This window comes from Polyergus mexicanus, unplaced genomic scaffold (assembly GCF_030449975.1).
Source record: "Polyergus mexicanus isolate NDT 795.1 unplaced genomic scaffold, iyPolMexi1.0 SCAF_12, whole genome shotgun sequence".
In the NCBI taxonomy this organism is placed as follows: domain Eukaryota; kingdom Metazoa; phylum Arthropoda; class Insecta; order Hymenoptera; family Formicidae; genus Polyergus; species Polyergus mexicanus.
Window position 1 is genome coordinate 9692106 of NW_027223332.1, and position 15406 is coordinate 9707511.

General features: G+C 36.8%; 3 protein-coding genes across 5 annotated transcripts in view; 1 reads left to right on the forward strand and 2 right to left on the reverse strand.

Moving 5' to 3' along the window:
• Nucleotides 1–14737, forward strand: part of LOC138938471 (Fanconi anemia group J protein homolog) — a 44088-nt gene extending 29351 nt beyond the window's left edge. For both annotated transcript variants that reach the window (XM_070305466.1, XM_070305465.1), the window contains 12 exons: nt 4774–4812; nt 11166–11271; nt 11355–11453; nt 11518–11611; nt 11707–11916; nt 12123–12350; nt 12521–12817; nt 12911–13213; nt 13283–13621; nt 13715–13905; nt 13977–14028; nt 14114–14737. In XM_070305466.1, the coding sequence (XP_070161567.1) occupies nt 4774–4812; nt 11166–11271; nt 11355–11453; nt 11518–11611; nt 11707–11916; nt 12123–12350; nt 12521–12817; nt 12911–13213; nt 13283–13621; nt 13715–13905; nt 13977–14028; nt 14114–14218 (2063 nt within the window). In that variant the 3' untranslated portion in view covers nt 14219–14737. The remainder of the gene's footprint in view (nt 1–4773; nt 4813–11165; nt 11272–11354; nt 11454–11517; nt 11612–11706; nt 11917–12122; nt 12351–12520; nt 12818–12910; nt 13214–13282; nt 13622–13714; nt 13906–13976; nt 14029–14113) is intronic.
• Nucleotides 1–15406, reverse strand: part of LOC138938443 (uncharacterized) — a 355984-nt gene that overhangs the window by 290090 nt on the left and 50488 nt on the right. The window lies entirely within an intron of this gene.
• Nucleotides 13671–15254, reverse strand: LOC138938474 (coiled-coil domain-containing protein 86). Its single transcript, XM_070305471.1, has 3 exons — nt 14949–15254; nt 14525–14729; nt 13671–14444 (listed from the first exon to the last, which is right to left on the reverse strand). Exons 1-3 carry the CDS (start codon nt 15122–15124, stop codon nt 14364–14366), a joined length of 462 nt encoding a protein of 153 aa, XP_070161572.1. The 5' UTR covers nt 15125–15254; the 3' UTR covers nt 13671–14363.

Genomic DNA, 15406 nt, shown 5'->3' on the forward strand with positions numbered 1-15406 from the left:
TGCCATCGTCCAATCAGCAACGGATCCAACGACGCCATCGCGAACCTTCCCCCCTTCTGCTGTTTTCTTTTTTTCCTTCCTGCGGCCTTTCGCGTCCAGAGAAATGCCACGAAATGAAAGCGCTTAAAGCGCGATGATTCTTCAGCGAAATCTCCAACCCCTTTCGAACCCTCCAATTTCGTCCCTCTCTTTTACTCACGGTTACTAGGGAAAGTTTTCGAGCAATTGGCCAAAATCGAAATCGGCGCGATTTGTGTCGGTTTACGTGACGGTTCTTATCGTCGAGAATGATAGAAATCATCAAATGATTAATATTTAAATTTTGCTTTTGGCTTATGCATGACGTGAAATGAATTTAAATAAAAATTCACGTTATTTATTCTAGTAATATGTTAAACTAAGTTTACTTATTCGTCGTTTAAGGGATATAGTTTTAGCAAATATATTTCTGTGGTTCATGTCTAGATTTAGAGAAAGCGATTTGTGATTCTAATATCTTTTATATCCTAATTATTATACGGAGTTTAATTGTACGAAATAATACGAGAAATATAGGTAAAATTTTAAAATCACTAAAAATGCGAAAGATACATTGAAAAATGTATAATCATACTCGGAAATGTACGCAAATATTTTTCAAACATACAATAAAAACACAACGACGGCGAAACGATCGTGCCTATAACTATTGGCTTCTCACCTGGCGTGTTATTTCTATGAATATGAAAATGTGATTCGCGTTCGCATGAAATGCTAATTTCGAAACTGTGATTTTTCGTGATTTTTTATAAATATTTCGCTAAAATGACATACTTCGACTGTAAAATTCCTCGATGACACATTTCTCAGTGATCGTCCTCCCCATTTAGATTGCCCTATCCTATTTAGATTTATTTAAAGATGTTGCTTCGGAACACTATACTCCACCATGCATATTTATTTAATATTATTTCAGTATTTAATTTTAGTATCGTACGATATTTTTTAGATCGTTATTATTAATCAATCAAAAGAGAAATCTGTAAATGTAATTAAATTAACAATTCTTAATCTATTTAAAAAAAACGCGCACGCACACACACACATGTATGTACGTATGTATCATGTATGTATGTAGTATATATATATATATTTCTAAAATCGACTTCAGTATATATTTTTTAGTCTTATTTCCTCTTTGTCTCTCTCTCTCTCTCTCTCCCTCTCTTCACCATCGCGCCAACACGATGGAAGATGCAAGCGTAAGAAAAAAAGCGTTTGCGAGTGACGGAAGGAAGAGGGCGGGGAGGGTGATACAGAACTAAGAACGAAAACGATATCGTCGGCACGTGCACGCGGTTAAAAAGGTTCACGAGGTTTTGCCGCGCGTTTCATCGGCCACGGCTCGGCTTGGTAAAAGCGGAACCGGCTGTCGCGATACGGATCTGACCAATCATAAAGGCCGCACATACACACATAACGGCCACTTTATTCATCCATCCAGGGCTGCGGAACGGACAAAGGCGGAAATTAATCAGGTTCGTTATGTTTATTAATTGACTGACATTTCCGTCATATTATTGTACGATGAATCGAAAGCTGCTCTCTCTCTCTCTTTCTCTCTCTCTCTCGTAAGGCCCTCGAAAAACAGGCCGCGCTTCTTTACGCGCGCGGTTATCGCTACAGGACGTTCCATTGATGGCAAAAGTCAACGATCTGAAAAAGAGACGCGTCAACGCTTCCGCAATCAGATTTAGAAGTGAAATTTGGATTGATAAGAACTAATGTATGACAGTCTTGGGACTTAATGGATAAGTATGCTCTCTTTCTAAAAGCTGTCTTTCTCTGTGAAAATAATTATAATCATTATTTGTCATTTTCATTAAAAATGAAAGTAATCCAAATATAAATTTGGATTGTAATCATTATATGCACATTATAGGCACAATGTGAAAAGGGCGGAAATGAAGAGAAATGACCATCGTTTAGGACATAGTTAAGCCGTCTTCGTACAAAACGAATTTTAAAGGAAGAATGATATGCTTGAATAGACTAATTACAATATTTCTGTGAATGATGATACTCTGTGATATTTCTGGAAAGATATTTATTTATTCACAAATAATAATATATATAGAATGTTTTAAAGAATATGCGACATCGTTCGAAAGTTTTGATTGTATATACCTATATATAGATATTAATTACTAGTCAGCGTAGTGTTTTTATGATGGAAGAAATGAGAATACAAAGCGACGGAAAAACGGCGGGATGGTATGAGCAGGATGAATAAGAGGAAATGAAGCGCAAACGAAACGCAAGATGCGACCTGAGTGAATCGTAGAAAAATTGCACGCAAATGAGAAGTTTTTCATATAACGTTTTTCATATATATGTTAACGTATAAAAGGCTCAAAAAGATATGACGTTACATACGGTATCTATTCTCTGCTCAAAGAGAAAGCATTCACGTACAAAAATCTCTTTTTCATATGCGTGGCGAACTGTTATTACGTCTAAATATTCTTTATTTATATCGTTAACCTGCAAAAAACAAATACAATATTTGAAATGTATTTCAAATATCTTTATTATTATTTTTAATTAATGAAGAGTTATTTACAGTGTGGAGAAAGGCTAGCTGAGAAAAAAAAAGAGAGAGAGAAAGAGAGAGAGGGAGATGATGAACTATAGTTTTATTGTACGTGCAAGGTATATTTCCATAACTTTCATGTATAACGCATAATACATATCGTCATTTTGAAAAAGTACCATCCCCTTTGACACACGATACCTCGTTATCTTGTCCCTGCGAATATGGAGAGTAATCGAAACACGTTGGTACGATATATGAAGGATAAAGCAATTATACGTTCGTTCTAATAACGATGCTCACGATACGCTATTCTCTCTAAATCCGTTTTCATTAAATGTAAACGATCGATCTTCAACTACGCATTCTAACAAACATAAAATTATACATTTTACATATATTATAAATAAATATATATATATATATATATATTTTTTTTTTTAACTTTTTTTACACGCATATATATTTTTCTCTTTTGCTTAAATGATAAAAATCCATATGCGTAATTACATGTTTTATTTCAAATTTTGTTTCTATACATACGATAATTTGCGCAGCATTTCGAATATGCCAGAAACGCCGGGATTCTATCAACGTGCGACGTTGATTCGCGTTTATTCATTTTATGCACCCCTCGCGAGAAATCGGTTGAAAATGGCGAGAGCGGTCGATCTGGAAAAGGGTGAAGGGCGCACGCGGTGGAGCTCAGGGATTTCTTAATGATGCTGTCTCGTTGCTGACGCCGGCTCACTCTTATGTTTATCCTCCGCTAAGGGATAACATACATGAAAGAGGAGGAAAGAGGAGGGGGCGTATCGGTGCGGATGTGCAGCTGCGCTTTGTATCATACCACCTATATTCTTACGCAGGGTGGTAGGTTATATCGGCGAGGGAATAATGCCACGGGGGTGCCGGAACGGTTTCATTACACGGCTTCCCGAGGGATAATATCCCGGGCTATCTCTCCGCGGTCGACCCCAACGGGGGTGAAATTCCGTGCCACCGATCCACCTCGTATGAAAGATGAACCCTTCGTGTGGCGACCCCATACTGGAAGAGCATCACCCTGAGCAACCTCTTTGGTGGGAGAACGCGTCCGGGGTGAGCAAGGGAGGAAATTGTAGCAACCGACCATACTGGGGCAAGGGATCGCCATGCGGCGACGGAAAATGGCCGATGGCCTCGTGGCGATCGCAAATACGAAGGCGCTGTTTTAATAACGGTACTGGTAACAACTGGTTATGCCGTTTCTGACTCTTGTCTATTCTCTCTCGAAGCTAGAGAGAGAGAGAGAGAGAGAGAGAGATGCGCGGTGAATTCAACAATACCCAACAGATGTTGTATATTTCCAGCTCTTTCGTTCCTAAATATGAGATTTTTAAAAGTAAAAGATGAGAAATTTGCCAAAAACTTTGTAATAGTTTTATGCGAATCATATTATTGTCTTATCAAAGAAATGTTGAAAACACAGTCACCAAGAGAGATGATCGACGTTTCACGGTATTTTTTCTCTTCTTTTTTTTTTTATGTCGGCACCCTTTGAAGTTACCATACACATACGACTTCACCTAGCACGCTGCCATTATATCGCTTGCGCACATTGCGATTAGTATTTAATACGCACATTGTATGAGAAAGGGTCCTTTTCCCGTATCAGATGTGGGGCGGGCCTTAGACTAGTTATTAGACCGCTGACAGGCCCATATAATCCGCCTCTCGTGATGTACAGAACGAAAAATATAATGCCTATTAGCGAGGATCTTTTCAGCATGGTCCGCGTTGCCCTCGAAGAATTTTTTCTCTGCTTTTATTTCTTTTTTCCCGCACCAGCCGTGCGTTGGTTCGCGCGCGACAATTTTCATTTTCTCCTGCATATTCGCGTTTTGCTTCAATCTCGTGACGATAGTCGCTTAACTGTAAACGGTAAAATAGATCAAAAGTCATTTTCCCCATACGATTTATCGACATTGACGAATCCAAATAAATCATTAGTGTTCATAGTTAGACAGAGTAGAAAAAATATAAAGTTGACGATGTTTTGTGACGCAACGTATTTGTTAATGCGTTCATTTATCTTGATGTTTTTCGATCGTATTTAAATGATTTGAGATTGGAAAATTTTATTCATACCAAAAGAAACGTTTTTTTTTTTTTTTATTAAGAATTTCTATTTTTAATTATTAAATATTTTTGTGTTTCAGAGAAGCTCAAGCGGGAAGAGAGCGACAAAATAAATGCGGGTGAGTTAAAAGTCTACTTTTAAAATACTTTTCTTTCTTTATATTTGACATAATCTACTGAAAAAAATGTCACTTGTTAAACATTTACCCGTTTCATTTGTTACATTTAAATCACATCGATTGTAATAACGTATTTGTTAATGAACACGTTGCCAAGTTAGACTGTCGAAAGAAAGATTTTCCTCAGTTTTACATGGTTTAATAGATACATTGTATCTTGAACGAAACGAAACGCGAATGTGTTCCAGGTGTCTGCCCATATTGTATACGGCGATACTCGAAAAGAGAGTAAGCGAATATTGTATAATTCGAGTCATTCGAGCGCGAAGACCCTCCGCCGCAGTTATTATATTTAATATAGCATCCCGGCTCGTGCTAACATCTGTCTACGAAAGGCGCGTTTCTTTATCACGAACGAAAAGAACATTCTCGAAAATTTTCTATATAACGCTGTGACAAATATATATTCACAGAATCAATATATTTTAAAAGATTCCATGCATTCGGACATGTAATGAATAACGTTAATATCTTGCAAAATTTTTAACTAATCGTTAAAATCTTTTTTTAATTAGCAAGAATACTCGCTTGTGACTGTGCTTTGCACATAAAATATATACATTGTATATATGTGTATATAATATCTTTATTCCCCCTTTTTTCTCCTCTTTAATAATACGTTTCTCTTTTAAAGATTTAAGATAAGTTTCTCTATCTTTAAAATGTATTTTGTATGGCGTAGAAAAACACGCACTTTCAATTTTGCACGTTTTAGCCGATAATGAATAATTTTACATCTGTCGACGATATAATGAATTACAAAAGTGATTTAACGGTGCATCGTAACGCGGCCTATAGTTTTCGGTTCGTTAGCGATCGTGCAACCACACGCGGATTTGCTTCGGTGAAAATTACTGCACATCCTGGTACAATCAACTCATATATTATTTGTAAATTATGGTTAATGATTATTATTATCTTCGATTTCAATGTAACTAACGTTACATTTGCAACATTAATGTGCTGTCCATATTATTCATGAATCCTCGAAATGATATCACCGCGTGCGGCCGACCCGCACATCTCAACATGATCAAATGGATCGAACTGACGTTATGATTCAATAACGGAATCATTTACTCTTTGGTTAACGTAATTTTGCAATTGTTGCGTGTGAATTTTCGCTAATTATATTTCGATATATATTTTTCGAAGAAGCGAAACACTGGATGTAATATTATCTCTCTATTTTGTCCGACTGTATAAAGAAGATTAAAGGAAGATTTAGAGGAGGAACTTGACCTTATATAGAAGGCGTAAAGTATTTTTGCAGTTGTAGTAAATATTTTGATATTCTTGCTACGTTTATATATAATGTTGAGTAGTTGGCGTTGAAGCGCTCGATGAGATATATTGTATATTCTCTCGACTTTCGTCCATTATGCAACCTCGAAAGACCATCGATACGACCTATCGGCGGTAACATTACCGACTATGCAGCCTCCGCCACCACAGCCGCCGCCGCCGCCGTCATCGCAACTCCATATTGCACCCCGCGAGAGACGCGTCGGGGGTTGCGCGGCAGCGCGGTAGGGTGGGTAATGTCGGGAAATGCAGCTAACGAAGTTTACGAAGATACTTAACGGAATTACGCCCTCGCTCGCAATGGTCCCCGTTGTCGTCCCCCCCCCCTCCCCCACCACGCGCGCGCGTCATCTCGCCAACTTCCAAGCGTCCCTTTACACTTTTCCGGCGACAGGGAGATCGCGTTAATTACCGGCAGAGGCAGGAAGCCGGGGAAACGGTGGCGAGACATCTCGTCCTCGACGCGATGCGTCGTCGACGCACGGTGATGGTTACGAAAGTCAGGCTATGGGAACGGGTGACGGAGGATGGCGGGGGGTGCGCGACGGTGGAGCGGGAAGGGGTCGGTTTGCGCCGAAGAAGGGTGTTATTGACATGGTGGGTGTCGTCGGCCATCTTGGGCCGCAGCAGATTCCCCGCCGCCGTCACCACCTCCACCACCTCCTCCTCGTTTTCCTCTTCCTCCCGCCGCCACCATTCATCGCATTCACTCTGCTCCCCGTCGCGTCCGAAGGACATCCTTGTGTCCCCTTGTGCCGAGTGACATTCGGGCTGCGTACCCAGCCTAACCTGCCCGGCGGACGCCCTGGGCCACCCTTTTCGACCAACCCCGGCAACGAGCTACGAGGGTCCCGGGGGCTGCTTGTCGCCATGGCGACCAAACCCTCGCCCAACCCCCTCAACCAAACGCCGATTTCCTATCCCTCGGAACTTCGCTACCCTCTTCCGCCACCCCTTTCTCGTCGCGCGCGTCGTTCGCGCTGCCGTTCTCTCGTCGCCAAAGGAAGAGTCTTTCGATATCTCATATATCTCTCTTTGACAGCTCTACGATCCTCGCCTCTTTCTCATCTTACTTGCTTTGTCTCCTTACTTCGCTTCTCTCTCTCATTCAGTTTTCCTCTTCCTTCTCTCTTTATCCTCTTTGTCAGATATTTACTAAATGCCAATCTTCGTTTTTGGGAGAATTTTGTGTTATGCCTTTTATTCTCTTTCATTATAATTCACTCTTAATAATATTTTGTATTTTTCGTAAATAATAATCTCGTGTGCTGTATGAAAGAGAAGACTCTTTAATATTTTTCGCTCGTTTGCGATTTTACTTTCTATATTTCTATTTGCCACGTCATAATTTTTTACTATCCCTTGCTTTCTATTCTTTTTGATTTTATATTGTTTTAATGATCTTAATTATATTTGTCTTTAAATGAAGAAAACTATATTGTTTGTGTTTTCACGACGTCAACTTGTAAAATTGCGTTTTTATCTTCTATATAATAAACGCGATATAAAATATAATCTCACGTCCGTACTTTTCAGAAAATTTAATATTTTGAAAATATCGTTCTTTTTCAGCTATGGAAATTTTAACCAATTTACTTTTACGAAATTTTAAGAATCTTAATTTTGAAACACGCTATATATTCTGAGCTAGTATAATTTATTTATGTAACATCAACACCGAGAAAAATCTGGCATCCGATATTGATAATCGATGTATAATATTGTATATATAATAGAAGGTTAATAATCTCCTCCTATATATCAATTTAAAAAAATATAGGTGTTTCATATGTTCCGCTTAAAATGCGAGTTGCGGTTTCGATATTACACAAATTTAATGGCCCGCGTCGAAAGGTTGCAAAAAAATGCTGGGCAGTATTCAGGGTTGGTTAGATCGGTGTGGCATTAATACCTCTAATTATATCGAAGAGTCGATCTGTCGGAAACTCTGTCCGCGTTCTTCCTTTTGTCCGGAGAGCCTTTATCAAACATTCTCGAAGGCACGAAGTTGCTCCCCTCCCCCACACGGAATTAACGAATATTAGGAAGGACTTCGCCCCAGCTTTTGTCTCGTTCGGCCACGAAGTTTCGCGAAGCACCGCAATCCCGACCAATTAGCGACGATTTCCTAAAATCAAACCGTATAACCGCGAGCTAATTGGCACTTGACAATTCAACCCACTCTCTCCTCTATCGCGAGAAACTCTTAAACCCTTAATCATCGATGATAAATACTCGAATTAATTGTACGCCTCAATTAAAGGAGTCGGCCTTTCAGAAGGTTTTCGGTGGGTACTTTGAGTTTTATTTGAGCATTGTAGAAAAATCGTGATACAAGCACGAGCTTTAATTTCATCTACAGCTGCAATCACAATTACAAACATATTTGCAAATTTAGCAAAATTTTTATTTAAATGATATCGGTTATCTCAGGAGACTTTTTCTTAGAAAGTCAACAAGATTAATATATATATATATATATATATATATATATATATATATATATATAATAATAATATCAAAGGAATGTATTCACAGAGAGAACTCGCTATTGTCACAAGAATTTGTAACATTTTAATTATTAGACAGATCGCAGATCATGTATTTATATACATAATACTCGATATTGGGAGTAAAGTTTCGACATTTCGATAGCATTGAGGTATCTTGAGCATTCTTGGATTCCAAGATGTAATGGAGCGTTCGAATGAACTCGGTGACTCGGACCGCGTTCACCATGCAGCTGCATTGCGGCAAAACAGTAGACGCTTGTCATCGGAGACGACGATCCGTGGGCGACGTATCGGAATGCAATTCCGCAAATGCGCAACGTGGTTCCATTCATTGGCCGTCGCCGCGGCCAGCTGCGGCTTTAAAATAGCGCTCACAGGGACGAACGTGGGTAATCGCCGAATGACAACGATTCGATTAATTAATACCGGTGGAAGTGTCGCATCGGTCTCGTGCGACGATAGGACCGGAAGTGCGTGTCGAGCAAAAAAAAAAAAGGAGGGGTGGGAGGAGAACCGCGGTCTTTATGTACGCGGATCAACTGTTTATTCAGTATATAGTGAAAACGTGAGAAAGAGGAGAAAGAAATAGAACGAGAGAGAGAGTGCACGAGTCGACGGGGGGAGAGGGAATGCAACAGCAAGCGCGAGTGATCGACGTGAAACGAGTTCATTCATGCTTGGATGTTGTAATTCTGAATGGACGTGGAATGGATCGAAGTTGTGCGATTAGATTAGAATCGCGTACCACTGATTTCATATATTTTATTTAGATGAAGATACGAGTAGTTTAATACGAATTTTTACTTTTGCTGTAAAATCACTTGTCCCTCTTTTGTTTCATACGTTTAGCTAAATGTAATCCTGCGATTCTCGGCTCTTCAATAATATCGAATATGATTTTTGTAATGTAGACGTTGCAATAGCGAAGGAGATTATATTTAAAATTTTTTTTCATGCTTTAAAAATTAAACTCGTACGATGTTCTATTTAAGATTAAACTAAATCCATTGTCATTCATTGATTCGCGTCAAAATCCAGACTTGTCGGCAAGGTTAAAAGGGCGTCTCTCTGTCTCTCAAGGGTGCGATAACTTTCAGCGCCGACTGTATCGCCGGATGATATTTCCCCCGGGGGTTTTCTCCCCTTGGGTGTTGGGGTGTGTTTCGTTGCCTGGCAACGACACCCTCGAAGTCCGCGCTCTGATTGGCCCCGTCTCGCTTCTCCTGTCTTAGCCTCTCTTCTCACTCCGTCGCCAATCAGGCCCCCTTGCTCATACTACCGTATCCACCCTATACTCTTGCCGATGGAAACCGTCGTCCTCGGGGCAAAGTGCACACACGGACGCGCGCGCAAAAAAAAAAAAAAAAGGGAGAAAAAAACGCTCTGCTACGCGTCCACACGAACGGAAAACGCGAGGAATTAGAGGTAATTTGGTACAATGGTGCAACATCGATACATGTAACACATGTGCGTAGTTGCGTACATATGCACGTGACGAAACGTTATAATATTAGTTTTAATAAATAATATCGTATAAATTTATCTTTTGTTATCTTCCACACCTTACGTATCATTATACGAAAAAAATATAAAACCTCCAAAGCTCACGATTGCACTAGTTTTATCAAATTTGATTCTTTTACGGATAATTTTCCGTAATAATAATAATAATAATAATAATAATATATTATTATTAAGAATAATATATTATTAATAATATATATATTAATAATATATTATTATTAAGAAAAATTATGCAGTTGATAATAGTAATAATAATAATAATATATTATTATTATTATCATCATCTGTATAATTTTTCTTTTACAAAAGCTAGAAGGGTATATACTTATATGTATATCTTCGATGCCAGCGAGAAATATTCTGAATGATAAAATTAAATTCGTAGAATAAATGCCCGAAATCTTATTTGCCATAGATTCGTTCTGTAAATCCGATTACGAATAAACAGCCATTTCATCGCGGCTCTCGATGTCATTGAGAGTCATTTCTATTTTTACGACTTCGTAAATTGTACGAAAGGATTAAAAGCTATTCTACTGGCTTCCTTTTCAATGTCTTCTTCGAGTAGCTGGCTTGTTGTCGAAGCTGCGTAGCGCTGCGAGAGGATTAAACCTTCCTATTGATCCCGTTCAATGGATTCATGCCTTTTCACGTGCCAGCATTTGTAATGTTTTGACATTCTTTGCGCTCGTCCCTTCGTATCTTGCTTTCTTCGTCCATGTTAGAAATATTATATATCCTTATATATTTAATTCGTTAACGAATAATAAAATTATTTTCCTTACGTAATACAAATAAAGTCACACATTTATTTTAAGAATATTATTGTATATATCTTATAATTGTATATATGTATAATATATACTCGCAATATGTTGAAAAATTTTTATAAATATAATAAGTTAATAATTACTATATATAGTTATTTAATATTTGTATTTTTTTTAATAGAGAATTCGTGCTGCGGCGACGAGGATTCTTTAGATGACAATTTCTTCTTAAACTCATCACAATACTTCAACGAAGAATGGCGCGATGAAGTTCTGCACAAAGTCGAGTAAGTGCAAATCAAATACAGCATTTCGATCGCGTTATGTGTACAAGGATAAATAGTATAATTCCATTATTCGTTTACTGTAGAACGCGGAAAGTGCCAAAAATATATTATGGAACGCGAACGCACAAGCAAATCGAGCAAGTAGTGAGAGAATTGAAAAGGACCGTGTACAGGGATAAAAGGTAAAAAAGATCGCGCAAAGTATTGCCTTATAAAGTGTATAATGTATAACGAGTGAGTTTCTAGGATGACTATATTAAGTAGCCGGAAACAAACGTGCATTCAAAATAGCAATAGGGACAAGGACGAATTATGTCATGAGCTACTCGATCCGTTAAAGGTTTCTATATACAATATTATACTCTATGTGTTCTCGCATGTAGTTAAAGATTAAATAATTATGTAACGGGGTATATTATTTTTCTTTGCCCGCAGCTTGATAAATGCCGATATTATAATGACCAAAATAAAAGAAGGATGATGTTGTTTAACGGGCTAGAAACGCCTTGGGATATAGAAGATTTGATTTCGTTGGGCCGAGATACCGGGGCCTGTCCATACTTTGGCGCGAGATCTTTGATGGACAAGGCTGAAATCATCTTTTGTCCTTACGCCTATATCGTAGCTCCAGATATTCGCGAGAGCGTAAGTATATAGCGAATAATTATCAATCGAATATCTAGAAGTAGAAAGTATTCTAGAAACAAATAATTGTAGAACAAAGTGAAATGCTTCCTTTTCATTGTTACAATATATACTTAAATTTCTTTATCTTAAAATATAGATTGCTTTCACTTTTTTCGACACTTTTAAACATGTTACATAATAAACCACGTAATTAAAACATGCAGATGCAGATTAATTTGAAAGGCGACATTGTAATCTTCGATGAAGCTCACAATATCGAGAATATTTGTCTAGAGGCTGCCAGTGTAAATCTCAGAAATGATGATCTTATGATCGCTGTCAACGATTGCAAACATGATCGCAAATGTCGTGATCGCAATATTTACATCACCATTCAGAATTATCTCACTGATGTTGTAAAATTCTTGGAAACTATTCATGTTAAACAGAATGTGAGCATATATATTTATTAAGCGATATACAATACATTGCGTTTATATTAATTTATGTATCGTTATGAATCATAAAATATTTTACGATAATAAAATTGATAGCTCAGATACTTTTGTAAATGATTATAATCGATACTTTTATTTATCGTAATACAACATATTTATTTCAGGACAACGAGATGGTTAGTGATTATTGGCTTGGTGCCGAATTTCTGGTGTTGCTCGATATGCATAATATCGGGAATTCGAGATTTCCCGATTTTCACAATGCTAGCAAGATGGCCATTCAATATTTCAAGGAAATGAAACAAGAGACTCGTCCTGATAAAATAGTTCAGACTATTTCGCATGATACTAAGAAAATTCTAGAGCATCTCTGTTTTGCTATACAGATGTTAACATCAGATATCTTTGTCAATGATTTTAGAGTATGTGTCAAAGAAAGTATGAAACCTTGTAAGAAGATTGTAAGTCTGTATATATATATATATAAGCTGTTTTGTTATTATAATCTATATAACATTTTATATCGAATGCTATATAACAATTATTTTCTATAGATACCTAAAGATGTTTGGATTTCGACGAAGAATAAACCCTTACGAGAACTGAAACTGTTATGTATGAATCCCGCTATAGTTTTTGCACCTTTAGCCCGCACCGCCCGCTCTGTGATAGTTGCTTCGGGTACTCTTACGCCGATTACGTCGTTCCAAAGCGAACTTGGCACGAAATTCCCACATGTAGTCAATCCTGATCATATCATATCGAAGGAGCAAGTGTACGTGAGATGTATACCACGTGGGCCAAATGGAAAAACCTTGATAGCTACCTACGAAAATGTAAATTCTTGGAATTTTCAGGTAAAATAAAAATTGTTTCTCTCTTCATTTTAGGAAATTTTATGTTGAAATTCGATTGTAATGTAACAGGACGAACTCGGTAGTCTGGTTCTTCAAGTGTGTGACACAGTGCCATATGGTGTGCTATGCTTTTTCCCATCCTACCTCGCAATGAATAAGCTACTCGATAGATGGAAGAATAACGACACATTGAGCAAACTAGAGAAATTGAAAGAAATTTTTGTGGAACCGAGAAACCAAGAAAGCAAGGATTTTCCCACGATGATGAAAGCATATTGCGATGTAATCAAGGAATCGTCGTCTAAATCCTTTGGTATGGCATCCGGAGCTATCTTTTTCGCAGTTTTCAGGGGAAAAGTGGCGGAAGGAATTGATTTTAGCGATAACGAGGCTCGATGCGTACTAGCGGTAAATAACATTCCTTATTTTATACTGATTTTATTTACATGTCTACACATATATTTACATGCATGCGGGACAAATGTATATACTCTTTATTAGGTCGGCATACCGTATAGAAACAAAAACGATGTATCTATGAAAATGGACTATAATAACTCGAATAAGTCCAAAGGCTTTTTGCCTGGTCGAGAATGGTATACTGTAGACGCGCTTAGAGCATTAAACCAGGCACTAGGCCGTTGTATTAGACATAAAAATGATTGGGGTGCTGTGTTACTGGTGGATGAAAGGTATGTATAAAACTAAGTATGTATAAAATTTGTGTGGAAATAGAAAAGTTCTTATAAAGATAATTGTGTAGATTCCGGAATCCAAATTTTATTAACTATTTACCAAAGTGGATTAAAACAAAAGTAAGTTACTTTACTACAAGAATGTTAATAAATCATCTGTTATCTATATTTATATATATTGCATAAATGTATGTTTATATCACAGTGGATATATGATGATGGGAATTACGATCTTCAAACAGAACTTGAAAATTTTGTAGCAATACAAATTGCACATGAAAGGAGAAAAAAATGTGTCGCAGCTGTATAGAAGATTAACTTTTTTTTTTAATATATAAAGAAACCCATGTGCTAGAGATTAAAAATATTATTATCAAGAATTATTTTAAACAAATAACAGTACTTTGTATACACAATGTCCTGTTTATATATATATATATATTTTTTTTTAAATGTTACATGTTACTTGTATCTCTTTTTTCAATCATTCTTAACTGTTTCTTTTTCATTCTCTTTATTTTTGAAAGATTTTTAATCTGAAAATGACAATAAAATAGGAATTATGATATACATATCAAAAATATATGCTTTTGTAAATAATAGTATTTTTACTTACAGGTTGCACTACTTCGCTCTTCTTTCGATTCTCCTCCGCTCTTTTCAAATTTTCTCTTCTTCGTTGCTTTTTAGTCTCTTTTTCTGCCTGTTTTTGTGCCTTGATCTCTCTTGACATTTCTTTAACACGTTTTAAATCTTCCCTTAACTTTTGTTTTTTAGCTAGTGATAATCGAATACCACGTGTTTTAATTATTGAAGAAAACCTGCAAACAAGTACATTTATATTACTTTCACTTGTATATTTTTCATATTTTGTTAAGTATTTTAGTTAATAATAATGCAATTTAGTAGAAATTTATCAAATTGTATGTGGACAATGTTAAAAATTTTACTATTTGACAAGAATTTAAATACGTTAAATTTTTGATTATATATATATTTTATTTATATAAAATTTTTCAACCAAGTTATATATAACTTACTTTGTTTTCTGTTCCTTCCATGTCCTACCAGATTTTGGTTTACCCCTTGGAATACATAATTTCTCACGTTTTTCGATACTGGATGAAGATTCTGATACATCTTTAGTATGCACAGGCGCTGCATTTCCGTTTAATATATCTTCTATGTGCGTTATTTTTTCTCCACTCTCCATCATTCGAAAATGCTAATAAAATGTGCAACCAAAATATGTCTTCTTCGTATAAATAACTTTCATAGGTTATTTTCATCATATGGCTTGCGGCTTGTGGCATACCGGAGCCAGAAAAGCGGAGAATAATCGAAATAGAATCGCCGTTGGCAGACTGCATTACCGAAGTAAAGTAAGATTTATTGGTGAGATGAGGAACGGAATATTTGGTTAATTATTTATTGAAAAGGAACTTTTTTGTTTTTTATTCTATAATTTGTAGTTTTTAACTTGTATCTTGATATAGAA

Excerpts from the sequence above, each read along its gene's own strand:
- LOC138938474 (XM_070305471.1), bottom strand. The coding sequence starts at position 15,124 with ATGATGGAGAGTGGAGAAAAAATAACGCACATAGAAGATATATTAAAC. Across the intron at positions 14,730-14,948 it reads TGGAAGGAACAGAAAACAAA|GTTTTCTTCAATAATTAAAA; the intron begins GTAAGTTATATA and ends ACTTGTTTGCAG. Across the intron at positions 14,445-14,524 it reads AGAGCGAAGTAGTGCAACCT|ATTAAAAATCTTTCAAAAAT; the intron begins GTAAGTAAAAAT and ends TGTCATTTTCAG.